Source organism: Panthera uncia (assembly GCF_023721935.1).
Source record: "Panthera uncia isolate 11264 chromosome C1 unlocalized genomic scaffold, Puncia_PCG_1.0 HiC_scaffold_4, whole genome shotgun sequence".
NCBI lineage: Eukaryota > Metazoa > Chordata > Mammalia > Carnivora > Felidae > Panthera > Panthera uncia.
The window spans coordinates 34333450-34360587 of NW_026057585.1; the positions used below are offsets into that span (position 1 = coordinate 34333450).

General features: G+C 41.9%; 1 protein-coding gene and 1 pseudogene across 2 annotated transcripts in view; one reads left to right on the forward strand and one right to left on the reverse strand.

Moving 5' to 3' along the window:
- The window catches only part of DNAI3 (dynein axonemal intermediate chain 3), an 84204-nt gene extending 57270 nt beyond the window's left edge, over positions 1 to 26934 (reverse strand). The window contains exons 1-7 of one of the 2 annotated variants that reach the window (XM_049618471.1): positions 26785 to 26934; positions 15146 to 15241; positions 14717 to 14755; positions 7800 to 7981; positions 6923 to 7027; positions 6209 to 6358; positions 4936 to 5135 (exon numbers count right to left, since the gene is read on the reverse strand). In XM_049618471.1, coding sequence (XP_049474428.1) covers positions 4936 to 5135; positions 6209 to 6358; positions 6923 to 7027; positions 7800 to 7981; positions 14717 to 14755; positions 15146 to 15227 — 758 coding nt within the window. In that variant the 5' untranslated portion in view covers positions 15228 to 15241; positions 26785 to 26934. Of the gene's footprint in view, positions 1 to 4935; positions 5136 to 6208; positions 6359 to 6922; positions 7028 to 7799; positions 7982 to 14716; positions 14756 to 15145; positions 15242 to 20732; positions 21821 to 26784 lie in introns of those variants that run through there. The other variant, XM_049618472.1, reaches the window with a different exon arrangement.
- On the forward strand, positions 20937 to 21774 carry LOC125913386 (E3 ubiquitin-protein ligase SIAH1-like; annotated as a pseudogene).
- Positions 26935 to 27138: the final 204 nt, after the last annotated feature.

Genomic DNA, 27138 nt, shown 5'->3' on the forward strand with positions numbered 1-27138 from the left:
AGAAAGGGAAAGAGAGACATAGCGCAAGCAGGGGAAGGGCAGAGAGAGGAGAGAGAATCCAAGCAGGTTCCAGCATTCAGCGCAGAGCCCCATTTGGGGCTCAATCCCACTGGGATCATGACCTGAACTGAAATCAAGAGTTGGACACTAAACAGATTGAGCCACCCAGGTGACCCTTAGCTTCACCTTTTCATTTCTAGCACATATTAGTATCTTCTGGATAGGATTAAGTAAGAAATTTTATGGCACCTGTTGATCTCAGCAAAGAGGTACCCTAGGCGTCTCTCTTACTTTTAACATGTGATTTGTTTTGTTATTTCTCAGCAGATCTGTTTGTGATTGCTTCAGATTTAAATTATGTCCCAAACATTGAACTTTCATTTCTCACCTCACTTTGCCTCGGCTTCTTTATTTGTAAAATGGGGATAGTGCCTACTTTAGAGGGCAGCTGTGAGAACTCAGTTGCTTTATGCCAAGCGCTTAGAAGAATACCCAGAACACTGTGAACATTTGCTTTCACTGTCATTCCTCTTTGAACCTCACCATTGACCTTTTTTTACTTCTATCACAATCCTTTATCTCATCCTCTCCACCCCAAACTAGCTACCCTTCCTCATTTCCTGATCTTCCTAAGGAGAACCAGCATTCTCCCAGCCACCTAAATTGAACATTTTGGTTCTTTTTTTTTTTTTTTTCATCTTATTGGTCAAGACCTTCCCTTACTTCTCATTTGTTTACTCCATCTGTATCACTATAGCTGTCTGCTTGTATCGGTCTACATTCAGTGAGCGCCTGCTAAGTCTCAAGTCCTATGATGGGGTTCCTGTTGTTGGAAGTTCACTGTCCTTTTCTGAGTCTGCCTCCTGAGTCCACCTCGGCTGACTCATTCTTGTCACTTTTCTGTTCCCTGGCAGAAACATAGAAGTCTGTGGCTGGCTTGGCTTAGTGTATCACCACTCTCCTTCCTGTCTCGCCCCCACATCTTGGTATTTATGAATCTCTGGTGTCCTAATTCTCTGCCCAGACTTGACTACTGATCCTGTCTTTATTTTTACCTCCTTTAATTCTAACCTGTCTCTTCACCTGACTGCCTTGTTTCTGGCCCATTTCTTATTCAGACCCCTGGGATCTATGTATATGTGCCCTGACTTTACCAGTGCATTTTTATGGCTTCTGACTTGGTTTATATAAATTTGAAAAGCGTGTTTTTTAGTTCACTCTACACTCCTGATTCCTGATTCTCCTGGTCATATATTTCATATAGGATTTCAGCATATTTCACGCCTCTCCTCTTAATACTGAACTCGTCAGGCATCTGTTCTGTACATTCTTCTTTAACTTGATCCATCTCTTCCCCCTTCTTCCATTCCCTGTTTCCCTCCATCTGATAAATGGGTTTTGGGAAATGTCCTAGGAGTTGAGGATGTGGAAATAAATAAATCGGACAAAGTTCCTGTCTCATGGAGCTTGAATTTTAAGGCAGGGGCAGGAGGGAAGGTGAGAGAAGAATGACAATGACAAACACATATCAAGTGGTGATAATAACGTGAAGAGAAATAGAGTTAGGGGGTAGATAGTAATGGTGGTGGTTGCTTTTATAGATGGCCCCCAACTTATGCTTCCTTCCACGTGTGATTTTTCTTTCCTACAGGATGGTGTGAAAGCAATATGCATTCAGTAGAAACTGTACTTTGAATTTTGAATTTGATATTTTCCTGGGCTAGTGATATGCTGTATGATCCTCTCTCGTGATGCTGGGCAGTGGCAGCGAGCCTCAGCCCCCGGTCAGCCACAGGGTCATGAGGGTAAGCAACCCATACAGTGACAGCCATTGTGTACCCACACAATCATCCTGGTTTTCACTTTCAGTATTTAATAAATTACGTGAGATAGTCAATACTTTATTATAAAATAGGTTTGTGTCAGATGATTTTACCCAAATGTAGCCTAATGTAAGTGTTCTGAGCACATTTAAAGTAGGCAAAGCTATGATGTTTGGTAGGTTAGATGTGTTAAATGAATTTTTAACTTAGGATATTTTCAACTTACCATGGGTTTGTTGGGACATAACCTCATCATCTGTCATGGAAGATCTGTATACAGGAATTTCAGAGAATGCCTCATTCAAGCAGAAATCTGGATGAAGGAGGGAATGAGCCCTAAGGATGTCTGGGAAAAGAGTAGCCTGGAAGCTATGAGTATGCTTGGTGAATTGAAGGAACAAGGAAGCCAGTGTGGCTGGAATAGATGAGGGAAAACAGGCAGAGAGAATCTAGACCATGTGCAGCCTTGTAGGTTCCTGTAGGATGGGAAGCCATTGAAGGGTTTTGATCAGTGACGTTATCTTACATTTTAAGAGGATTACTCTGGCTCTCTATGGAGAATAGAATGCAGAAGGGAAAGAGTGGATAGAAGTAAGCCAGTTAGGAGGCATTACAATAACCTAGGCAAGTGGTGAAGATGGAATGGTCCAAGGTGATAGCAGTGGGTATATTTTGAAGATAGACCCAAGAAAATCCAAAGTTTTGGGTCTGAGTAATTACAAGAATATCACTGTCATTTACTGGGATGAGGGAATTTCAGTGAATCTCAGTTTTGGAGTTAAAAGGAAAACATTTGTTGTTGGGCATGTTAAACTCAAGAGACATATTAGAAATTCAAGTAAGGGGGCGCCTGGGTGGCGCAGTTGGTTAAGCGTCCGACTTCAGCCAGGTCACGATCTCACGGTCTGTGAGTTCGAGCCCCGCGTCAGGCTCTGGGCTGATGGCTCGGAGCCTGGAGCCTGTTTCCAATTCTGTGTCTCCCTCTCTCTCTGCTCCTCCCCCGTTCATGCTCTGTCTCTCTCTGTCCCAAAAATAAATAAAAAACGTTGAAAAAAAAATAAAAAAAAAAAAGAAGAAATTCAAGTAAGTAGATAAGTAAATGAGTTCAGGTAAGAAATTGAGGCTGAAGGCATAGATCTGGGAGTCATCAGCAATAACAGACAATAGATTAGTATCATAGGACTCTATAAATTCACCCAGGGATTAAGTATAGTTAGAGAAAAAAAACATCAAAAGGAGTAAGCCTTCGGGTCCCCTAATATTTACAGGCTGGGAGGAAGGGATCCAGTAAAAGAGACTGGGAAGGAGCTGCCAATAAGTTAGAATAGGTACAATGAGTGTCATCCATAACACTTACTGGAAAGCTGTGCTTTAAGGAGAAATGGTCAACCACGTTAAGTAGTGCTGAGAAGTGGAGAAAAAGAAGGTCTGAACATTGGATTAGGCAATCAGACAACTGGAAGTCTTTGGTGACCTTGTGAAGACTGGCATGGGCTCAAAACAAAATGGCTGAAGAGAGAGTGGAACTAGAGAATATGGACAAGGAAGAGTTTTGTTATAAAGAAAAGCAAAGACCTTGGAATAGCTAGAGATGTCAAAAAAGTTGGGTTTTGTTTGTTTTAATGATGGGAGTTATGGCATTTTGTATTTACACATGTCTCCTTTCCACCCTTTCTTCTGTGCCTACTGCCACCATCTTAATTTAGACACTGGCCACATTTTGCCTGTTTAACTACAATGGTCTCCTACTTGGCCAATGTTCTCAACTCAAAAAAGAAGCTTTTTTTCCTCTGCTCTCATCTTATGCTTGACTCATCTTATTTAAATAGCCCTATCATCTTGCCTCTCCCTTGCTTCAGAACTTTCCAAAGTTCCTTACTGTCTGCCACAGGGAATCCACTTCTCTGTCTGCCTCTGCTACTCACTCTACTCTCCCCAGGCTGGTGTCCTTGTTGTCCCATGCAGACTCTGGTCTTCCCACCCCCTTGAACTGTTCAAGTCTTTTTAAAAATTTGGGCTGTTTTTCCTTTCCCCATATCTCTAAACCATATTCAGCATCTGTGGCTTATCTTCCATAAATCTAAAATTTATTTTAATAAATTTATTAATTTTAAATATTTATTAAAATAAATAGTATTTTTTAAATCCTAAAAAAAAAAAAATGCATGGTTTAGCTAAGTATATTTTCAGACTTATACAACCTTCAAAGACTAACTCAAGTCCCCAAAGCATTCTTTCAGCAATCCATTTCACATCAGTTCACTCACTGGATTAATTTTAATGAAGAGTTTGATGTGTGAAATGATATGGGTAGTCTCAAAGTGCTCTGGATCCAAGGCAGGCAGACAGGGAAGCAGAGGAGTACAATGTGGGTCATCAGCGCTACAGTAAAGATCCCTCTAAACTCTAGCGGGGACCCAGAGGAGGGAGAGATCAACTCTACTAGATGTTTCCAGGAAATCACAGAGGAAGGGGCACCGAAGTGGACCTTGAAGGGTAGAGAGGTGTTCTCCAGGTTCACCATTTTATACAGAGGAGCAGCATGGGCAAAGGCAGGGAGATATGGAAGAGCAGATATTCTGGGAGCTGGAAGCAGCTCATGGAGGCAGAGCATAAAGAGCTTGTTTCAGAACAGGTGACAAGGCTGGAGTGGCAGGCAATGCCTTGTAATGGAGGAAGGAGGACCTAATGCCATCCTAAGGGCTCTGGATGTGGTGGGGTGCTAAAGAAGAGATTTAGGCAGTGACATAACACAGTCTGATTTGATATGTAAGAATGACCACTTAGGTGGTGGAATAGAGCAGTGAGGAGGCAAAGGCGAAAGACAACCAGGGCCCCTTCTCTGGTTGTCTGGTTGTTGATTATTAACAACATTAGTTATTTTCCCACTCCATAGTGGTTACAGTCTTATATACTTGTATCTCATTTTCCTACTGAGATTTTAAAAGGTGTTGATGAGTAGATCTTCCTGAATTGAATCACTCTGTGAAGACCTAGGTCATCACTGTCAAGCCATTTCTATTTATGATAAAGTCTTTCAAAAATAATCACAGATGTTGCTAGATTTTACTGTACTTGCCTTTGAAAATATACAACCCCATCACATACTTACCATCTTGTTTGAGTACTTGTGTCCTTGACTTTGGGGACTACTTGCATGCCAACATCTTTCTCAAGTTGCTTAACGATAAAATTTTTATCTGGGTAGGCTGTACATTCAATATAGGCATCTTTTACGCTGGAAGCATTTTGGTCCCTGAACTTAACTGGCGCACCAAATTCACTTCGTTTTCGAGAAATCATGTATGTAATCTGCAACACGTGTAAACAGTAAAAGGAACATAATCAAGTCCCTGGAAAAATGGATGTGGGGTAGACAAAACTGGTGCTCTGTTCAGATCCTCTAAAATCTCTCCCTCTACTTTCTGTTTACCTCTCCACTTCTGTGTTTTCCATTTCCAGGGCCACCACCTACTGTTCTTCTGCAGAGCACTGCTCTGGGGCTACTGGGACCACGTTGGTACAAAGGTACAAAGAATAGTGACTGCCAGTTTACATCTTGACCACTGTTGGACTGGCAGGAGACATATAGAAGCCCATCTCCTTTACTTGTGTTTGGGACATTCAGGTGTAACTTACACCCAGAGTTCCCTGAGGGGTTCAAGCTAAAGCCTTTCCTCTACTGGACTTTTGCCTGGGACAACATCCTTTGTAGGACTTCTGCTATGTCCGTGTCCTGCTGCTTTTCCTATTCTTCTATGGAACTTTCATAATAAATCACCCACACGCAAATGTTCTTTTCAGGGGCTGCTCTGGGTATGCGTAGGGCTGCCATAACCAAGTGCCACAGTCTGGGTGGCTTAAAACAACAGGAATTTATTTTAACTATTTTCATAGGTATGGAGGCTGGAAGTTTGAGATCAAGGTGTTGAGGGGTTGGCTCCTCTTAAGGGCTCTGAGGGAGAATCTGTTCCTTGCCTCTCTCCTAGCTTCTGAAGATGGCCAGAAATCCTTGCTGTTCTCTGGTTTGTGGATATATCACTCCGGTTTCTGCTCCATTCTTCATGTGGTGTTCTCCCTGTGTCTCTGTGTCTTTGCATAGCCATCTTTTTAATAAAGGCTCCAGCCATATTGGATTAGCATCCCCCGATTCCTAAATAGGGTCATATTCTGAGGTAGTGGACATTAGGACTTCAGCATATCTGCTTTGGGGACTACAATTCAACCCATAATACCCACATATCCAAAACAATAACCATTCTTCTATCAAAGGAAAAGCCACATCCGTGCTGGCAAACATAGCAAACCTTACAGATCCCTCAGGAATAAGTGTTGTTGAGCATTACAGAGAGGTAATGCACTGAAGATCATATCAGCCCTCTGACCTGCTTTGCAGATTCCTTAACCGATTCTTCATCAATTTCTTTTTCACTGCCCAAAGAAACCCATGGTTTAGAGATAGGTGGTTTATAAATATATAAATCTTCAGAAGTATGCTCTTTATATTCTTCCTGTTCTTCTGGTACTTCTGGGCACTAGAGTAAAATAAATAGCACTAAAATACATGACCCAAAGTAGATTATAGCTGCATGCAGCTATTCTGCAATAAACTTTACATTTGTATAAATTCATTAAGCACTTACTTATTTTCTTTTGTATTTGTTCATGTTTTTCAATTAGGAGAAGAAAATTAAACAAAAGGGAAAAAGCCCATTTAATCTTCACAACAGCCCTGGAAATAGATCCTGTTGGTGCCACCACTTTGTGGACTAGTGGTTCAGTAACTTACCCAAAGTCGTGGAGATGGCAAAAGGAGAGCCAGAAATACGGGTCAAAGAGTAGCCAAGAGCAATATTACTCCAGATTCATTGTTTCTACTCTCATTGGGTCAATGAAGGGCACATAAGTAGAGTACATGTTACTCTGAGATATTTGATTTAGTTCATCTGACATTTACTGCTTACCTACTCCAGGTACCTACTCTAGGCCCCAGGGAAAGAGAGCAGAACAAGAATAATCATAACCATGTATAGATCTCCCCCAGAGGTATTTCTTTCTTCTGACAATCAACAAAATGCAAGGACTGGGGGTTTGCTTACATTTAAATAGTTTTCTTTGCCTTCTTCTGTTCCAATAAGATAAAAGTTAAGTCCATATCTGAAGTCTTTGTCATAAACAACCAGAAGGTCATCTCCAGGATATTCCTACAGGAATATAATCAAAAGGGAAGGTCAGTTTTCATTCAGGTTATTCATATACAAAACTGTTATTTTTCTAATCAATAATGAAAGATAGCCAGAGTGCTATTCTATGGCTCATAATCCCAGATTGCACAACTATTTTATATAAATTAACAAAGCTCTTAAAACTCAGTGGTTCTAGGGAAATTTACCATGCAATTTTATTTCTAATGGGAAAAAAAGAAGCATTCCTTGTATTTGGTATTGATACTCTGTATGTTTGGAGACATATCAGGACCAAGATTATGAATAAAAAATTAAAGCAACACCTGGGTGGCTTAGCTGGTTAAGCATCTAGCTCTTGATTTCGGTTCAGGTCATGATCTCATGATTTGTGGGATCAAGCCCCGCTTTGGGCTCCGTGCTGAGTGTGAGGCTGCTTAAGATTTTCTCTCCCTCTCCCTCTGCCCCTCCCCTGCTTGTGCTCTCTTTCTCTCTCAAATTAAAAAAAAAAATTAAATCTGTATGGGAAAATAAGGGTAGATTCCTATTCTAGTTGAAATTGGGAAGGATGAACTTTTCTGGGTGTAAAGTAATAATCAGTCACTGATAGGTGTTTGCTTTTCACAGATCATTGAGCAGGATCCCAAAGGAGGTATGGACAACCTAGCATTTGCTCAAAGTAATGGAGGTGGGGAATACCAGGTTTGAACTCAACAAGCTCTCTAACTTTTATTATTATGTATCAGAAGCCTCTTGGGTAGGACTGAAAAATAAAGAGAGATGTTGTACTTACCTGGATAACTTTTTTGACTGGGTAGAAATCAGACACTGCAGCTCTGTTTTTAAAGTCTGCTAAAATATCTTCTTTTTTGATAAGTTTATAAGGTTTTTCATCTGTGACATCTTCATCTATTCGGCAGTTAAATATTTCCTGGGTCTGGGTAGTTAACACTAAAGGATAAATTTCTGGATGACCTGGGGAAGGAAAAGTAGACTCGGACATTAAATATTACCACTTAAGATATTAAGAGGCAACATGCAATTGTTTGCTTTAAATAATTATCTTGGCCAAAATTTTGAAAGGCTTTTTTTTAATGTTTATTTATTTATTCTGAGAGGGGGCAGAGGGGCAGAGAGAAAGGGAGAGAGAAAATCTGACAGTGCAGAGCCTGACGTGGGACTTGATCCCACAGAATTCGAGATCATGACCTGAGCTTAAATCAAGAGTTGGATGCTTAACTGACTGAGCCACCCAGGTACCCCTCATTGTTCTTTTTTTTTTTTTTTTTAAGTAAGTATATCCATTACAGAAAATGTAAAATAAATAAATAAATGAAAAGAAGAAACTAACAATTACCCGGAATACTACTTCTCAAGTGAGAACGTCTGTTAAGAGTTTGCTCTTTTTCCCCTCTCTCAATCTGTCTTCTCATTGTCTTATCCTTCTTATCACCATCAGCTTCCACAGTCCCGGTCTCAGCTCTGCATCTACCCCCAAAACTCCTTCCCCCAACCCCACCTTCCCAGGGTCCCAGAGCCCACTCCCTTCTTCTCCAGATCCTACACACTTGGATGTCCTGACATCTTTTCTCCTACTGCTCAACAGATGTGCCAACAAGGGGAGAAATGCATGTGGCCTCTAAAATGGAGTTTGGGGCTTACTTTCCCATAGAAATATTTATCGCCCTGCCCAAAAGAAATACTTACCCCCCATCCTAGTGGCTCTATGATACGATTATCCAGGTAATTTAGGAGGGTTTTAATGACTGTGTGCATAACATTGATGATATGTGGAAATATATTCCAAATAGCAATCAGTTGGTACAATAAACATTTGGAATACAAGTTGTTCACAAATTAGGAACAAACTGCCATTTTTATCTCCCTGAGAGTTGGAAATGGGGGAAGCTTGTCTCCAAAGTAAGGTCCCTGCACTCTTAGTATGATGCTATACTTTCTCTATTATGTGTGAACACAGAGCACTGGAGAGGGTCCTGCTCCTTCCTCCACACCGTCAGGAAGGTAACAGAGATTATATTCCATAGGATGCAGTGAGCGGCATTTATTTCCTTAGAAGCCTGATAGAGCAGGAGCCAAAGACAGACTTCAGCTCTATGTAACTCACTCCTCAGAGTCTTACTGTGTGTACAGGGAAGAGCCCTAGCAACACAGACTATAGCTGATACATCAATTGCCCTACATATTGAAACACAGGTAATTTAAATAACTACCATGTATCGTTTTTTTTTTTTTTTTTACATTTTGGTTGCTGTTTACTTTTTAAAAAAGCAGTTTTATTGAGATATAATTGGCAAACAATAAACTGTATACGTTTAAAGTTTACAATTTGATAAATATATGCATATACCCATGAAACCACCACCACAATCGAGCTAAATATACCCATAATCCCTAAAAGTTTCTTCTTGTCCCTCCCTCTGTACCCCTCCCCTTTACCCCTAGGCAACCACTGATTTGTTTTCTATTACTATAGCTGAGTTTGCTTTTTATGGAATATTATAAATATAATTACACAGTATGTATTGTTTTGTTTTGTTTTATACAGAGCGCAAGTAGGGAAGAGGGGCAGAGGGAGAGAGAGAGAGAGAGAGAGAGAAGAGCGAGAGAATCTTAAGCAGGCTCCACACTGAGCATGGAGCCCCATGTGGAGCTTGATCCCACTACCCTGGGATCATGAGCTGAGCCGAAACCAAGAGTTGGACGTGGGGTGCCTGGGTGGTTCAGATGGTTAAGTGTCTGACTTAGGCTCAGGTCATGATCTCGTGGTTTGTGGGTTCCAGCCCCACATCAGGCTCTGAGCTGAGAGCTCAGAGCCTGGATCCTGCTTCGGATTCCATGTCTCCCTCTCTCTGCCCCTCCCCTGCTCACACTCTGTGTGTGTGTGTCTCTCTCTCTCAAAAATAAACATTAAAAAAAAAAAAAAGAGTTGGATGCTTAACTGACTGAGCTACCCAGGCATCCCTACATAGTGTGTAATTTTGTTTATCTTCTTTTATTCAGCATAATTATTTTGAGTTTCATTCATGTTGGTGCATTTAGAAATGGTTCACTCCTTTACATTTCTGACTGGTGTTCCATAAAAGAAAAGATCAACTAGGCAAATATTTCTTAAGATTTATGGCTTTGGATGTTGTATCTAGGATATCTTTGCCTAATCTGAGGTCACAAAGATTTTCTCCTATATTTTCTTCTAGAAGTTTTATAATACCTGGTTTTATAGTAAGGTCTATGATCCATTTTGAGTTAATTTTTGTATATGGTATGAGGTACAGATTAAAGATCTTTTTTTTTAAGTGTAGATATATAGGTGTTCCAGCATCATTTGTTGAAAAGACTATCCTTTCTCCACTGAATTGCCTTTGCACTTTTTTTTGAAAATCTGTTGACCGTATATATGTCAGCCTACTTTGGGAGTCTTCATTCTCATTCATCGATCTATTTCTTTATCTTTATGGCATCTTTTAAAAATAGCAGCAACAGTTAACATGAACCTTCTTTGCAACATCCCCATAAAAGGAAGTGTGTGGGTACCACCTAATTTAAGTTCTGTAACCATCTCCAAGGTATTGCTACCTTGTTTTTCAGATGAGAAAGCAGAGGCTCAGAGAGGGGAAGTCATTTGTGACCACCCAGTTATTAAGTGGAAGAATTATGAATTGAGACAGGTCTGATTCCAAAACCTGTACTATTAATCACTAGTGGTAAACAGAATAGAGCCGCCCCCCTGCCCCACCCCCTAAAGATGTCCATGTCCTAATCCCCGAAACCTGTGAATATGTTACCTTATATGACAAAAGGGACTTCCAGATGTGATTAAGTTAAGGAACTTGAGATGAGGAGACCACTGGGCCCCCGAGAGGGACCCAAGGTAACCACGAGGGTCCTTATAAGAAGAAGGCAGGGGGACCAAAGTCAAGGAAGGAGATGTGACAAAGAGGCAGAGGTCAAAGAGATAGAAAGATTAGGAAATGCTATCCTGCTGGTTTTGAATATAGTGGAAAGTGGCAACAGTCGATGAATGCAGGGGGCTTTTAGCTGAAAAAGGCAAGCAAGTGGATCCTCCCCTCAAAGCCTCCAGAAGGAACCAATCCTGTTAATACGTTTCCTTTAACCCAGTGACAGTAATGTCAGACTCCTGGTTTCCAAAACTGTAAGATAATAAGCCATTTAAATATTCAGTGTTTTAAGTCAATACATTTGTGGTAGTTTATTATAGCAGCTATAGACAATTAATACACCACTGATACTCTAACCTGTATTAAAAAGCATGACTTATAATTTGGGGTAAATTATTTAACTTCTGGGAGTCACAGCATCTCTGTCTCTGTAATGGCCATAAACAATGCCTACTTCACAGAGATAAACAGATGAGAGGGGTGTGCCTGGCACAGAGCTGTTGTTCTGTAAATGTTAGCTCCTTGTAAAAACTACATTTATTCTCCAGGAACCTCTAGACATTGCCCTGTAGACCCTTAGGCAACAGTTTTTTAGTCTGTCTGTTGATCCTTGGTTCTTAGAAGGAAAGGGAATCCTAATTCCCTGAGGCATGAGCCACAAGCCCTGAGTGACAGTTGACAATGTCAGGACCCCATAGCAAGGAATTCAGAGAGATCTTTATGTTTCCCTGAGGAAGATCTGGGGGAAGAAGAGAGATGTTCCAGTATAAGGTAAATCAAAACCTACCCTCAGGTCTCACTGCTGTGTACTGAGGTGTGTTTTTTTCTCCTTAAATAAATCCATTTTTTCTCCTTAAATAATCTATTTTTTAGTCCATTTACTTTATGTTGAAACCCTGTCATACCCCATTCTCATGTTTGTGGACTTTCTTACCAGTTAATTCATGTAGTCAAGAAATATTTACTGGGCAACTACTATGTGAAAAGCACGGTGTTGGTAGTAGGGTTGGACTATCTAGAGGAAGAGACAGAAATTAGGCAGATATACTCAGAAACACTTAAGTACAGATTGTGACAAGTGCTATTTAGGAGAAAACAGGGTGAAAGTAGAACTTAGAATGAAGAGAATGGGAGTGGTGGTGGTCTGTTTAGATGAGAAGAATAGAGAAAGCCACTTATTTATTCAACAAATCAGCATATACTTGTCGAATGGTTATTATGTGTCAAGATCTGCTGAGCAAGAGCGTTTCTGTTCTCCTGGAGTACTTGTGTTCGTGTGTGTGTGTGTGTGTGTGTGTGTGTGTGTGTGTGAGAGAGAGACAGAGAGAGAGAGAGAGAGAGAGAGAGAGAGAGAGTGTGTATACCCCAGGGCCAGCCAGGTGTGTGTGAAAATAGGTTATAAATGCATAAACAAATAAATACAGCCCATCTTCATTATTCACAGATTTTATATTTGCAGATTCACTTGCTAAAACTTATTTGTAACCCTGACATCAACAGTCGCAGTGCTTTTTGCCATCATTAGCAGTCATGCTTATAGTGGCAAAAACTTTGAGTTGCCTTATGTGCGCGGTCCCAGCCGGGGTCAAACACGGTGATGCTCTGCCATCTTGTGTCAGCTGTCAAACAGTAAACAGATGTCCTTCCCGCTGTCTATTTAGTGCCACATTCTTCCTATTTTTGTGCCTTTTTATTGGCGATTTTTGCCAGTTAAAATATCTCCCAAGCGTAGTGGTAAAGTGCTGTTCAGCATTCCTAAATGCAAGAAGGCTGGGATATGCCTTGTGGAGAAAATACGTATATTAGATAAGCATTGCTCAGGCACGGGCTATAGTGCTGTTGGCTGTGAGTCCCATGTTAATGAATCAACAATATACATTTAATAAGGTGTCTTTAAACAGAAACACACATAAAACAAGGTTATGTATTGATTGGCTAATGAAAATGTTGTGACCAGAGGCTGACAGGAACCTCTCTGTATTTACCCTAGGAGCACTAGCTCAGTATTTGCTAATTCAGTATTTGCAGCAACTGTGCAGAACTTCCAAGAAAAACAAGACTCAGCTGTACTTTAATTTCAGCCTTAGGATAAGTGCTAAGAAGGCAATAACATGGTGCTAAGTGAAGGAGAGGTCAAGAAAGGCCTCTGGCAGGAGTGGGATTGGAGTCTAGATCTGAATGATGAAAAGGAGAGAGTTGCATAAAGATCTGGCAAAAGATCTATCCAGGTATCAGGGGCAGCAAGAACAAAGGGCCTGAGGCAGGAATAATTTTGGTATGCTCTGTGCTAAGCAAGGCTGGTGGGCTGTAGGCAGGCAGGTGTGGTGGTTGGGAGTGGGGAGAGGATGGAGAAATGGTCAGAGAGGAAGGTGGAGCCAGGACCACTATAATGATAGAGTAAAGCCATGGGAGAGTTTAAGCAGGAAAGAGACCTGGCCACGTGGTATGCAGAATGGATTGAAGGAGGCTGAGTGGAAGCAGTAATAGCAGTTAGGGGCTAGGGAAACAACTGGAGTGAGAGATGTGGGGTCTGGACTAAGGTTGCAGAGGTGGAGATAATTTGAAGTGGATGGGATTTACTTTAGAGGCGGAATTGACAGAAGGAGAATGTTTAGATGGGAAAGTGTTAAGGGGGAGAAAGGCGTCAAAGATGACTTCCAAGTGTCTGGGTGGTACATTCATTAATTCAGTAAGTTATTTATTGGGCAGTGTGCCCTGTTCCAGTGCCATTTACTGTCAGCTGACATCCTCTCACCATCTCCCCACCTCCACCCCTCTACCAACCTGGCTCAAGCCTCCACCATCTCTTTCCTAGATTGCTGCAAAAGCTTCCTGACTGCCCTCTGCTTCTGTCCCTGACGTTCTCAGCTGAGTAGCCAGGGTGACACTTTAAAAACAAGTCAGATTAGGGGCGCCTGGTTGGCTCAGTCGGTTAAGCGGCTCAGGTCATGATCTCACAGTTTGTGAGCTCGAGCCCCACATCACTCTCTGTGCTGACAGCTCAGAGCCTGGAGCCTGCTTCAGATTCTGTGTGTGTCTCTTTCTCTGCTCCTACCCAGCTTGCACTCTGTCTCTCAGAAAGAAGTAAACATTAAAAAACTTTTTTAAATAAATTAAAAAAAAAAAACAAGTCAGATCCCATCACTCCTCTGCTTAAATACCGCCAATAGCTCCTATCCTACTTGACTAAAAGAACCCTCAGAACAGCCTTCAAGGCTTTTAGATCTTCCTTCTCCCTAACCCTCACTGTTTCCTCTCTGTTTCTAAACATGAAGTGCATCACCCAAGTCAAAACTAAGAGGAAAGTTTCAACAACAACAACCAATACAAAAGGTCCTACTGGAATAAGATTATTTAGCCTCTGAAAGAAGGGACGGTATTAATTTGGTTGGCTAAGTTCTAGTTTATTTGCTTAAAAACCAGCCTCTTTACTTGAAATAGTGGAATCTTACCATGAAGTACAGATAAATATTGCCCATGAGCCAGAGTCTTAAAAAATATTATTCTAATAAAAGCAATAGCTTGCAGACTCAAAACACTTTAGAGTCTCTTTAGTAACCACACCATGTTCGATTTGTAAGGGACTGCTAGGCTCAAGTCTATTTCTGTTTGAAATTCTCTCTTTCACTCTTACTGTTTATTCTTTCTGTAACATTTTTCATTTTAGATTCTAAATGACATAATTTTAGCCCACGTGTATCTTAAACACGTCGATTTGTATTTTTGTTTGCTTATTGAATTTTAAAATATCATAAAACTAGGAGCATAAATTCTAAATTATACTTCCACTTACCCATGCTCTCCATAGTAACAGGTTCCACTTCTTCTCTGTCTAGAATATAATGAAATAATGTCAAATTTACATTTTTGACACATAAGCGTCTTAATTTATCACAATCTTTTACCAAGCCTCAAAGCACAAAACATAAACACAAGTACACAATGAAGTTTTACACTATTTTATAAATGCTTAAATAGAATTTGAATAATTATCTTTTTTCACAGAATTATGTCTTCATGAAATGCTATGGCATATAATGGATGTTGCAATGAAATGCATCAAAAGAATAAATGTCTATACTCTAAATTCCATATGTGTTTGACTTTATGACAGCGAACATATTTCCTTATTTGATACAGAAAACCACAATCATTTTGGCTGCTAACATATATACAGATACTAAATCCATAAAAAATCCCATTAATGAAAAAACAATCCTACCAGGTAATATCTGTTTGGTTTTGCTCCGTTTTGTGTTTTTGTAGCCACCAGCACTCTTTTGTTTTTGAGATTTTGGAGCCATGGTTCTGACTTAGGCTGTATAAAGAGATAATGTCATTAGTAAATTCTGTTTTACAGTTTCAAATAGTCAGCATTACCATTTAGTAAAACATGAGAAGAATATGTTTTCTAAGCTTTACCTTTAGCTAAATCAACGTGTATCTTCATAGGATGGGTGTTCTGTGACCAAAGGTTGATCGCAACAACCTTACTGGTAAGGTCTTGCCATTCCAAGGGAGCCATTCAGCTGAAGCGAATGGAAGTGACCTGCCAGCCCTTCAAGGCTTCAGCCATAGGCCCTGCCATGGAAGCATGATGGGGGATACTGGCCTCCCGCCTCTCACTGCTGTTCCTATTCCAGGGAGTTAGTGTCTGCTGCCCTCTGCCCAGCTCCCCACCAGGTGCCTCAGCAACGAAGGTAGGCTCAAAGTCCACGGGCCCACAACATACATACGTGTTCATAATTTTTAAAATTTGTATCATTTAAGCAGTACTTTTATCCTAGCATGCGGACCTATACCCACTGTGTCCTTCTTTGTGCTGTCAGAGAGTGCCTCCAAAGGTTCTCTGTGGAACTGATCATCAGTTTTGGCTGAGGTCATTTGCTATCACATCAAATCCTTGTCATCTCAATGGTCACCCCTGTCTCATCTTGTTAGATGGTTAGGAGTACAATTTCAGGAGCCTAAGCAGCAAGGTTGAAAAATAGACTTTGCCTTTTAGCAGCTGTGTGATCCTTGGCAAACTAAATACCATCTGAGTCTCAGTTTATTCATGTTTGTTTTTTTCAAGTTTATTTATTTTGAGAGAGTACGTGCGCATGCGAGCTTGGTCAGGGGAGGGGCAGAGAGACAGGAAAGGAGGAAGAATCCCAAGCAGGCTCCTCCTGGTCAGCGCAGAGCCTGATGGAGGGCTGGAACCCATGAACTGCGAGATCACGACCTTAGCTGAGATCAAGAGTCAGACGCTTAAGCAACTGAGCCAACCAGGCATCCCTTAGTTTATTCAGGTTTAATGGGGATGATGACAATAAAACCTACCTCATAAGGCAATTGTGAACATATAATGAAATAAAATTGCATTGACCTTGACTCAGTCATGTCAATCAGACTGGCTTGCCTTGTTTTATAAACAAACACAGACTGAAAATTATTTCATAAACCCCAGTCAGAATACCTGAGTTTCATTTTCTTTCTAGTTCCTTGATTACTAAATCTGGTCCAAAGTGTGGGTTTGTGTTTGTGATATACATTTTTCACTTCAGACCCTTCACATGTATTTTTTCAAAAGGTAATAGTGATAGCTCACGTTTGTTGAGTGCTTACTATGTGCCAGGCACAGTTCTAAGTACTTCACATGTATTATTTATTTAATTTGAATCACCCTTTTAGGTAAGCATTTTATGAAAACTGTTCTCTTCATCCTCATTTTATAAGATGACAACAGAGGCCGGGAAACTTGCCTGAAGGGATACACAGAGCGTGAGCGGTAGAGTTAGGGTGAGAGCACCCCCAGTGTGGTCCCAATGCCCCCAATTTTCATCTTTGCACAAGACTATCCCTTGAGTTTCAGTGGTAACTGTTTGCTGTGTTTCATCACAAATGAAATCATTGCCTTTACCTAGAAAGGTGTGATGTTATGATTTAAGCAGCATTTTATGATTCTGACAACTTGGGAATTCCCACTTTTTAAACCCCCTGCAATGAATGGTTCCGATCCAGCTTTTTAGACTGTCAGGTATCCTCAATCCCACTTCTCAGCCTCACTATAATTTCAAATCTTGGACCTAGTACTTTATTCAGAAAATTCTTTATCAGTGTACCCCTCTCCATATTTTATTCCAGCAGCATTTGACTTAGAATACTCAAGCACGCCTGGGTGGCTCAGTTGGTTAAGCATCTGATTGTTGATTTCTGCTCAGGTCATGCTCTCACAGTTTTGTGAGTTCGAGCCCTGTATTTGGGCTTTGCACTGTCGGGGATTCTCTCTCTCAACCCCTCTCTCTGCCTGCCCCCCACCCCCCACCCCCGGGCTCAAGGTCTCTCACTTTCTCTGTCTCTCTCAAAACTAAATAAGTAAACTTTAAAAATAAGATACTCAAAACTCTCCAGATACCAGCTGGACTCACCCTAAGCACATAGACAACACACATACCATCACCACCACCACCACTATTCATTCCACAAACATTTATCGAGCAATTTAGATGCACCAGATGCTGTCCTAGGTGTTAGGAATACAGCAGTGAACAAAATAGGCAAAACCCTTTCTCTGACAGAGCTTACGTTCTAGAGGAAAGAGAGCAAACGAGCAAAATCATCAGTATTTTGGACGGTCATAACTGTTACAGAGAGAAGTCAAGTAGTAAGGGAAGAGGAATTGTAGGAGTAGGGAAGTTGCAATTTTATATTGGACCATCAGGGAAGACATCACTGAAGTGACATGGGAGCGAAGTCCTAAGAAAAGGGGGGGCGGGGTGAGCCAGATATGCAGATATCTGGGGACAAAGGGTGTTTCTAGGCAGAGGAAATAGTAAGTGCAAATGTTCTGGGGCAGGAATATGCTTGGCACATTTAGAAAACAGCAGGAAGGCCATAATGGCTGGAACGGAGTGAGTAAGGGAAGACCAGGAGATGAAGTTGGTCAGAGAGGTGATGAGGTAGGTACACAGTAGTCAGCTTTGCAATGGCCGTAAGTCTCAGTAACAAACAGCCACAAATTTCTTCTTTGGCTCTGTGTTGTGGCTGTGGGTCAGCTGCTGCTTCAAGTCTTATTCTGGGACTCGGGCTGGAGGAGCGGCCCCTGTGTGACAGCCTCTACTTTCACGGCAGAGTAGAAGGCGAGAGAGCTCCCCAAGCTGCGTAATGCCTCCCGAATCTTCCCCATGGCACTGGCACACTGTCCTCTCTGCTTATATTCCACTGGTCCAAGCAAGTCACACAGCTAATCCCAATAGTGGGGAGGAATGCACACATGATCCTTGTGCAGGGGAGGGAGGTAAGAATTGGCGCCGAAATAGTTGTGGACAAGTATGTAATATGCCACAAAGGGTCTGGGTCATGTGTAAGGACTTTGCTTTTACTCTGAATGAGAGGGGGGCTGGGAGCTATTGGATGGTTTTGAGCTGAGTTTCTTTACCTGATGTGAGTCACATTTTAACAGCCCTATGGCTGCTGTGTTGTGAGGACTGCAGCGAAGAAAGAGTTGAAGCAGGGAATCCAAGTAAGAGACAGTCAGCAATCCAGGGGAGAAGTGATGGCAGCTTAGATCAGGGAGGTAAGTATGGAATGGAAAGTGGTTGGGCTCCGCACATATTTTGTAAGTAGAGCCAATGGGATTCACTGACGACTTGGATGTAGAGTCTAAGAGAATAAACAGGACCAAGGATGCCTGCTACAAGTTTGACCCAAAGGATTGAAAGCATGGGACTGCTGTTTATTGAGATGGGGATCCCAGGGGAGGAGTAGATTTGAAAGGGAAAGTCAAAAACTCAATTTAAGGCATGTGAAGTTAGTCTGTAGACTGCGAACTCCATAACTGGCACAGTGGACATTCTAAAAAAATGCTGGACTAATGATTCCTTGGTGTCCCCTTTCCTTCTGCCATCTTAGCATATGGATTTCCAGTCTGGACAAAAGGCTTTTGCCTGAGATCTGTGGAACCACCTGTATGCGTGCTGTTTTAGTTTTCTATTGCTGCTCTAACAAATTATCAGAAACTTAGTGTCTTAACACAAAACTCATTACCTAACAGTTCTGTAGCTCAGAAGTCTGACATGGCTCTCACTGGGCTAAAATCAAGGTGTCACAAGACTGTGTTCCATTCATTCTAGCATCTTATTGGAGAATCTGTTTCCGTGCCTTTTCTGACTCAAGAGGCCATTGGTATTTCTTGGCTTGTGGGCCCTCTTCCTCCATCTTCAAAGCCAGCAACGGTGGGTTAGATCTCTCTCACATAGCATACTCTGACCTCTTCTTCTCCCACTTCCACTTTTTATTTATTTTTTTTAGTGTTTATTTATTTTTGAGAGACAGAGACAGAGCATGAGTGGGGGAGGGGCAGAGAGAGAGGGAGACACAGAATCTGAAGCAGGGCCCAAGCTCTGAGCTGTCAGCACAGAGCTCAACTCAGGGCTCGAACCCACAAACCATGAGATCATGACCTGAGCTGAAGTCAGACGTTTAACTGACTGAGCCACCCAGGTGCCCCTCCCACTTCCACTTTTTTAAAAAAAGTTTATATATTTTGAGAGAGAGAGAGACACAGAGAGAGCGAGCAGAGGAAGGGCAAAGAGAAAGGGAGAGAGAGAATCCCAAACAGGCTCCGTGCTATCAGTGTGGAGCCCAATGCTATGCTCGAACTCATGAATAGTGAGATAATGACTTGAGCTGAAACCAAGAGTCAGATGCTTAACCTACTGAGCCACCCAGGTGCCCCCCCACTTCTACTTTTTTAAGGACCCTTGTGATTACACTGTGCCCATCGAGTTAATATAAGATACTTTATTTTGTGGGCAGCTAATTAGCAGTTTTAATTTCATCTGCAACCTTAATTCCTGTTTGCTATGTATGTTAAAATATTCACTGTTTCCAGGGATTAGGAGATGCCACGTTGGCATTAAGCTTGAATATATAGGTATCAATCTAACACAATCATCCCAAGAAATAGTCTAAGTAATCACGTGTGCCCACTTTTTTCAAAGGCTGCTATTAAGCGAACTGTGGGTAATCTGGTTCAGTTTCCAACATGCAGGGGAAAACAAAGTCAATTTCCCAGCAGTACATTAAGTAACAAAACTGGGTTAAACAGTAAATGTGTGTGCTTCCTTACCAGAATAGCTCATTTACTATTTTCACAAATATTAACTCCTGTGTCTAACATATTGTCTAGTGACCAAGGAAAAAGGAAGACCAGGTTGTTCTATAGGCTTTTAGGTCCTAATTATTCTTAATTAAAAGCACAGTATCTAACCTGCATCATAGATGGAAAAATTCATTAGCTGAGGCCAGCCTGTTGAATATAGTCTAAACTGAAAAGAAAATTATTTACTTTGGGAGTAGTTACTTTACATTGTATTTGCGTCTCAGGCAAAATTTCATAGTTTATTTTAGTCACTTCAAATAATAGAAACCCTACCAATATTGTGTCAAGAAAACAAATCCGTTTTAGCTGAAGATTTCTAGATGAAATGTATGAAGTACTCTACGTCACTTCAAAAGAGACACTTATTTATTCGACGCTAATTTCTTATGCAGATTTTCTTTTAAAAAACAAATCCCGGGGCGCCTGGATGGCGCAGTCGGTTAAGCGTCCGACTTCAGCCAGGTCACGATCTCGCGGTCCGTGAGTTCGAGCCCCGCGTCAGGCTCTGGACTGATGGCTCGGAGCCTGGAGCCTGTTTCCGATTCTGTGTCTCCCTCTCTCTCTGCCCCTCCCCCGTTCATGCTCTGTATCTCTCTGTCCCAAAAATAAATAAAAAACGTTGAAAAAAAAATTTAAAAAACAAATCCCAAATAAAAGACGTTACTTTAAGGACGCGCGACAGGACGGCGGCTCGCCGCCAGGGGGAGCCGGGGCAGCCGTTGCGGGGCGCGCTCTCGAGCTGCAGCGGCCCAGGGTGTCCCGTCTGGGTGTCCCGTTGGTGCCCACACGGGGAAGAGGCGGTGGCGGTTCGCGGTGGCCACGGAGCGCGTTTGAGCCGGGACCGGGCCGAGGTTCTCCGCCCACGGAAATGAGCCGCCAGGCTGCACCAGCATTCCCTGCTGGAACCTCCAAGTGTGCGCCGTCCCAGAGGGTGCCTGCCCTGACTGGCACAACTGCATCCAAGAATGACCGGGCGGGTCTTTTTGAGTGTCCTGTCTGCTGTGGCTACGCGCTACCACCCATTCTTCACTGTCAGAGTGGCCATCTCGTTTGTAGCAACTGTTGCCCAAAAGCTCACATGTTGTCCAACCTGCTGGGGCCGTTGGGATCCCCTCGCAACTTGGCCCTGGAGGAAGTGGCCAGTTCCCGTGCTTTCCCCCTGTAAATATGCCTCTCCTGGAGGAGCGATACCTCTGCCACACACACAGAAAGCAGACCATGAAGAGCTCCGTGAGTTTAGGCCTTATTCGTGTCCGTGCCCTGGTGCTTCCTGCAAATGGCAAGGCTCTTTGAATGCTGTCAAGCCCCTATATGATGCATCGGCAAAGTCCATTACAGCCCTACAGGGAAAGAATATAGTTTTCCTTGCTACACTGGTGCTGTTGACGGGGTGATGATGCAGTCCTGTTTTGGCTTTCACTTCATGTTAGTCCTGGAGAAAAAGGAAAAGTCTGACGGCCACCAGCGGTTCTTTGCACTTGTATAGCTGATAGGAACACGCAAGGAAGCTGAAATTTTTGCTTATCGACTTGAGCTAAACGGTCCTAGGTGGCGATTGACTTGGGAAGCGGCCCGGCGATCTATTCCTAAAGGAATTGCAACAGCCATTATGAATAGTGACTGCCTAGTCTTTTGACACCAGCATTGCACAGCTTTCTGCAGAAAATGGCAACTTAGGCATCAATGTAACTATTTCCATGTGTTGAACTGGCAACCAAACATGTTCTGGCCAGTGTTTAAAACCACTGCATTCAGTTTCACAGAGAATAAGGCACCCCTCTGCCTGACAACCTGAAACTTTTGATAGGTGGAAGCTAGACACGTGAAGGTAAATAAAAAGGCTGTTAAATACAGGAAACAGTTGCATGTAATAACACTAATTAAAAATAAGTCTACAGTAAACCACTGAAAAAGTATGTGTGTGTGTGTGTGTATACATACATATATATACATATATATGTATGTATATATATGTATGTATACACACACACATACACATACATACACACTCAAGATGGGTACCTTTCTATTAAGAAAGGAAGCACTGTAAAATAATTCTGAATTTGTGTTATAGATTGAGTGTACTGTTGTACCGGGTTTTTGTTTTGTGTGTGGGCACCTGAGCTTGTGTGTGTTTCTTTATCTGACAAGCCATGTTGAGTGCTCTTGGACCACTGCTTTTCCCTTTGTGAGTCAACACATAGTGCTGCTGTATGTGTATATATTTTGTGTGTGTATTTGCTAATTTTTATTCTTGTTTTTCATTATATTTGATTTTCTTTTCTGTAATTCAGGTTTTTCTCACCTTTTTTGTATCTTTAAAGTTAGTGTCTTTGATATGCATAATTGCTTCTGGTAAAGTTTCTACATATGTGTTCAGTATGCATTTTCTTTTCTCCCATTAATCAGTTCATTAGAAATATTTAATTTTTAAAAATTTTTTAACGTTTACTTATTTTTGAGACAGAGAGAGACAGAGCATGAACAGGGGAGGGGCAGAGAGAGAGGGAGACACAGAATCTGAAACAGGCTCCAGGCTCTGAGCGGTCAGCACAAAGCCTGACGCGGGGCTCAAACCCACGGACTGTGAGACCATGACCTGAGCTGAAGTTGGATGCCTAACTGACCGAGCCACCCAGGCGCCCCTCATTAGAAATATTTTAAATTCAACTCTTTTTTGAAGATACGAATTCCAGAAAGGAAAGGTAACACCAGAATAATTATCAGAAGGTATTTAAAGCAGTTATAAGATGGTCTCTGTCTCTTCTCTCTTTCTTTGTCTCCAGTTGAGTCATATCTTTGAACTTATTCCTTGAAAGGTTAGGGTATACTGATTTTTTTTTTCCATACCAGAAAAAAAATCAGGCTTTTTTTTCCCTTCCAAATATCTTGGGCAAATCACATGCTTAAAATTTTTTCCTGTATTAATTGGTTTTGCAAAAGAAGGCATTATCTTACACAGTATTTGTAATCAAAAGCAAATCATTTGTTTAAAAAAAGGCAGTTTGCAAAAAATGTGGTCTTTTCTAGTTCTCATTAAAAGCATATCTGGCAAATTAAAAAAAGATGTTACTTTATTTTTTTAATGTTTATTTATTTTTGAGAGTGAGAGAGACAGCAGGAGTGGGGGAGAGGCAGAGAGGGAGGGAAACACAGAATCTGAAGCAGGCTCCAGGCTCTGAGCTGTCAGCACAGAGCCCAACGTAGGGCTTGAACTCGTAAACCATGAGATCATGACCTGAGCTGAAGCCAGCGTTTAACCAACTGAGCCACGCAGGCGCCCCCCAGAAAAGATGTTACTTTAAAATTACAGCAGGTCTTACTAAGAACTTTTTCATAAAATTGCATATTTCATGGGGTGAATATGCTATATTATATTTTCCAGCTTTTCACATTAAATTGACTACTAAAAGGTCATAAGAATTTTTCAATACAGATATTACTTTGTTAAGGTGACTCTGAAATGCTCACCACATTTAATTCTTGTTGAGAGATGCAGAAGAGATCCTTCATTTATTCCTAAAATAAAAGATTCACCTACTCCAGTAGCCTGTATCACATTTGGTTTCAAAGCCACTATAGCTGACAGAATTTCAAAACAGAACTTGTAAACTATAATACTTATAAATATTTAATCGTTCCATTTAAATATTTTTGATATTAAAACTGCTTATATGCTTTGTAAATTAATTCACCCATTCCAGAATATCATTTTGCTTCTTTTCCTTCTTTTTTTTTTTTTAAGATTTCACTTTTAAGTAATCTCCACACCCAACATGGGGCTCAAACTCACAACCCCAAGATCAAGAGTCACATCCTCTAGAGACTGAGGCAGCCAGCCAAGTGCCCCAAGGACACATTTCCTACCTTCCAGGTTAACAGCAAAGGCATTAGGGAGTGGCAAGCAAGTACTGGGTAAGTCCCCTGGGTAATAGCTGAAAACCTGTGATGGTGCTTTACTGAGTCGGAGGAGCCTTGCATTCAGAGCGGTCTAGGACATGGTTCCAACTAACTTTCAAGACTTGTTCATGACTGTATCTTTTTATGATGCTTCTATTATTCAGGAAGATAACTACCGCAGATGAAGAGATAAGTGGCAAATTACAAATGATATAACGCAGCGATTTGAACAGTTATTAAGCTTCCTTTCTTCTTTCTGTTCTGCTGAGACACATACACCTGTTTACACGTTCTCTTTTGTCACCTGTATGTATGTGTGGCTTGCTCCCAGCTGTGAGATCTTTAATTCTGAGAAGACCTGTAGCACTGGCACCTTCTCACACCTTAGAAAGTATTACTTCCCCAGGTATACTTCAATTAGCAATTAGCTGACCTTATCTGGGTGGTCATCGTCCTCTTTTCTCTTCCCAAACTATTTGTAAGCTCATCATATGCCTCCCCCTGCCCCCCTTTTTAAAGGGATTTAGAATGAGATCCAAGACTAACATCTTAGGAGGCTGGTAAATGTCTCCAAGAACTGCTGCTTCTTGGTCAGTCTCCACCAAGACCCTGACTTAGCTTTAAGGTTCTCCTAGGCTCATCACCATCTTCTGACAAGTTCACAACTTCCACCCTCCAGACGTAACTGTTCCTACAGTGTCTCCCATTGGTCTACTACTCTTGTTCTGTCCTTCCAGCTTACTTCTACCTCTTTCCAAGACTGGATATTTACTTATTTAAGTAGACGCTCTCCCATCACTTCTGCCTTTGAAATTTCTCCTGAATTCTATGCCCTCCTCGCCACGGCCTCCTCTGGTTCAGGCCTTCCACGTGTCCTCTCATACCAGTAGTTCCTAACTAATTTGTGCCATCAACCCCTTTGGCAGCTTGGGGACGCCTATGCTTCAAACAAAAACATGAGATTACAAGGGAGACAGTTATCAAACTATTTTTAAAATTATGATATAATAACTCATGTGCTTCTTCATTAACACATTAAATAATAAGATCTAGCAGTGGTTCTAATTACTACCTTGACTTTGAAGAAGGGATGAGCATAAGTAATACATCTGTAACATCCATAATACAATATGAAAAGAGCCGTAATTTCTTTTGGTGACAAAGTCACATGTCGTGCCAATACTGCTGTGGTTTGTTACCAACCGCATACTTTTCAATAAGTGGTTAGTAAATAGGTAATTTATTTTTAATCCACAGATTCCCCTCCTCCCACAGATTAGGAACATTTCACTTGCTTCAATGCTCTGTTTCAGCCAGAACAGTTATTCTCAGGGCAGGTCTTCAGAGCTCTCTTTCTAAAACACAGATCATAACCAGTCACTTCCCTGTGTACTGCGGAATACAATGTGGGTCCCAACTGTCCACAGTGGCATCCTCCTCCAGGAGTGTAGAAATGGAGCTCATTAAAAAAGCAAATTTTCTGGACCTACAGTGATTCTGCAGGTTGGGGTGAGCCTAGGACTCTGACTTTTAAACATGACTATGAAGTAGTCTTGCACTAGTGGTCTGCAGATAAGACTTTGCAAAGCAGGATCAAATCTAAACTTGTACACATCACCTGCAACCCCCTTCACAGCCTGCCTCACCACATCCTCCTTCCAGTTTCTACTCACAGGATTACTCACGTCCTCCAAATAGCCCCCATACCTTCCCATCTTCCTCTCTGGGGACCCCCTTCCCTCTTCACTCCTCCTGCTCCCCACCATGCATACATTTCTCTGCTTAAATCCTACTCATTCTTCAAGTCTCAACTCCAGTGTGACCTTCTCTCTGAAGCCTCCCCAGCTTTCTCACTCAGGCTGAAAGAATCTCGTTTTCCCTGGCACTTTTTTTTTTTTTTTAGTTTATTTTGAGAGAGACAGAGAGTACAAGTCAGGGAGGGGCAGAGAGAGGGAGGGAAAAAGACTCCCACACAGGCTCCGCACTGTCAGCGAGGAGCTGGAAGCTGGGCTTGAACCCACCAACCTTGAGATCATGATCTGAGATGAAATCAAGAGTCAGTTGACTGACTGAGCCACCCAGGCACCTCTCCCTGACACTTTCTAATCACATTCTATGTAATTATGCCAAGCCTCCACAAATGCAGAAGGCCTCAAACTCAGAGCTTCCTGAAAGATTGCTGTGAATTCATTCAGCAAGCAACATACACCATGGAGAAGGAGGGAGAAATTATTGAGCAGCAATTAGGCACGGGAGGTCATAAGAGGAATCTGACAAGGCCCTTACTTTCAAAGAGTTAATGTTCTCCCATTCATCTTCTTTACTCTTCATCTACTCTAGCCTATTTGTAATAGTCCTGAAGTCACTTCTCTAACTACGTCAGCCCACGCTAATCTTTTCTACTTTCATCTCTGTGCCAGAATCATGCTGTTTTCCTTTTTATCTATCTATCTATCTATCTATCCATCCACCCAGCCGGCCAGCCGGCCAGCCATCATTTATTGAGCTCCTAGCATTGCGCTGCAATGTGCTAGACAATGTGATATACTACCTGTGAACAGCCCTAGTACCCGCCCCCACAGTTCTTAGAGTGTCGTTAACTGCTCTCTCACTGCCATTTTTGTCTCCTGGTTAGGCTGGAAGTTCTCTGAAATCAGGGAACGTTTTGTAGTTTTTTGCAGTCTTTACTGCATCAAGCACATCACTGGCCCAGCGAGTGTTCCAAAAGCCCAGGGAAGAGTGAGTAAAATACTTGTTTTCCACGCCTCCTTTCCCATTCAGATGGGAAAGCCTGATTTCCCATCAGAGTCCCTTACCTGATACTGCTAAACTGAAGGGGAAAAAGCCTCTTTGCAGTACCCTGGAGAAAGCTCCTTTGGGAGCTGGAGATGGAAGTTTGACTCTCCTCTCAGAAAAGCCAAGTCCCAAGAGCACAAACAGCAGCTCCCGGCAAGCTGTTGCTATGACACATCCGTTGCTAAGAGAAAGACGCGGTGCCTCTGCTGAGATTGACAAGACACCACCACCAATACAGTGTCCGCTCCCTGGCCCGCTCCTTAAGAGCAGACTTGTGATTGGTTGCCGTAATGTGGACGTCATGTATCTTGAACTAGGGCCAGCTCAGTTTTCCACCGGCAAGGAAGGAGTTGTGCAATGTGGGTTCCTGTATA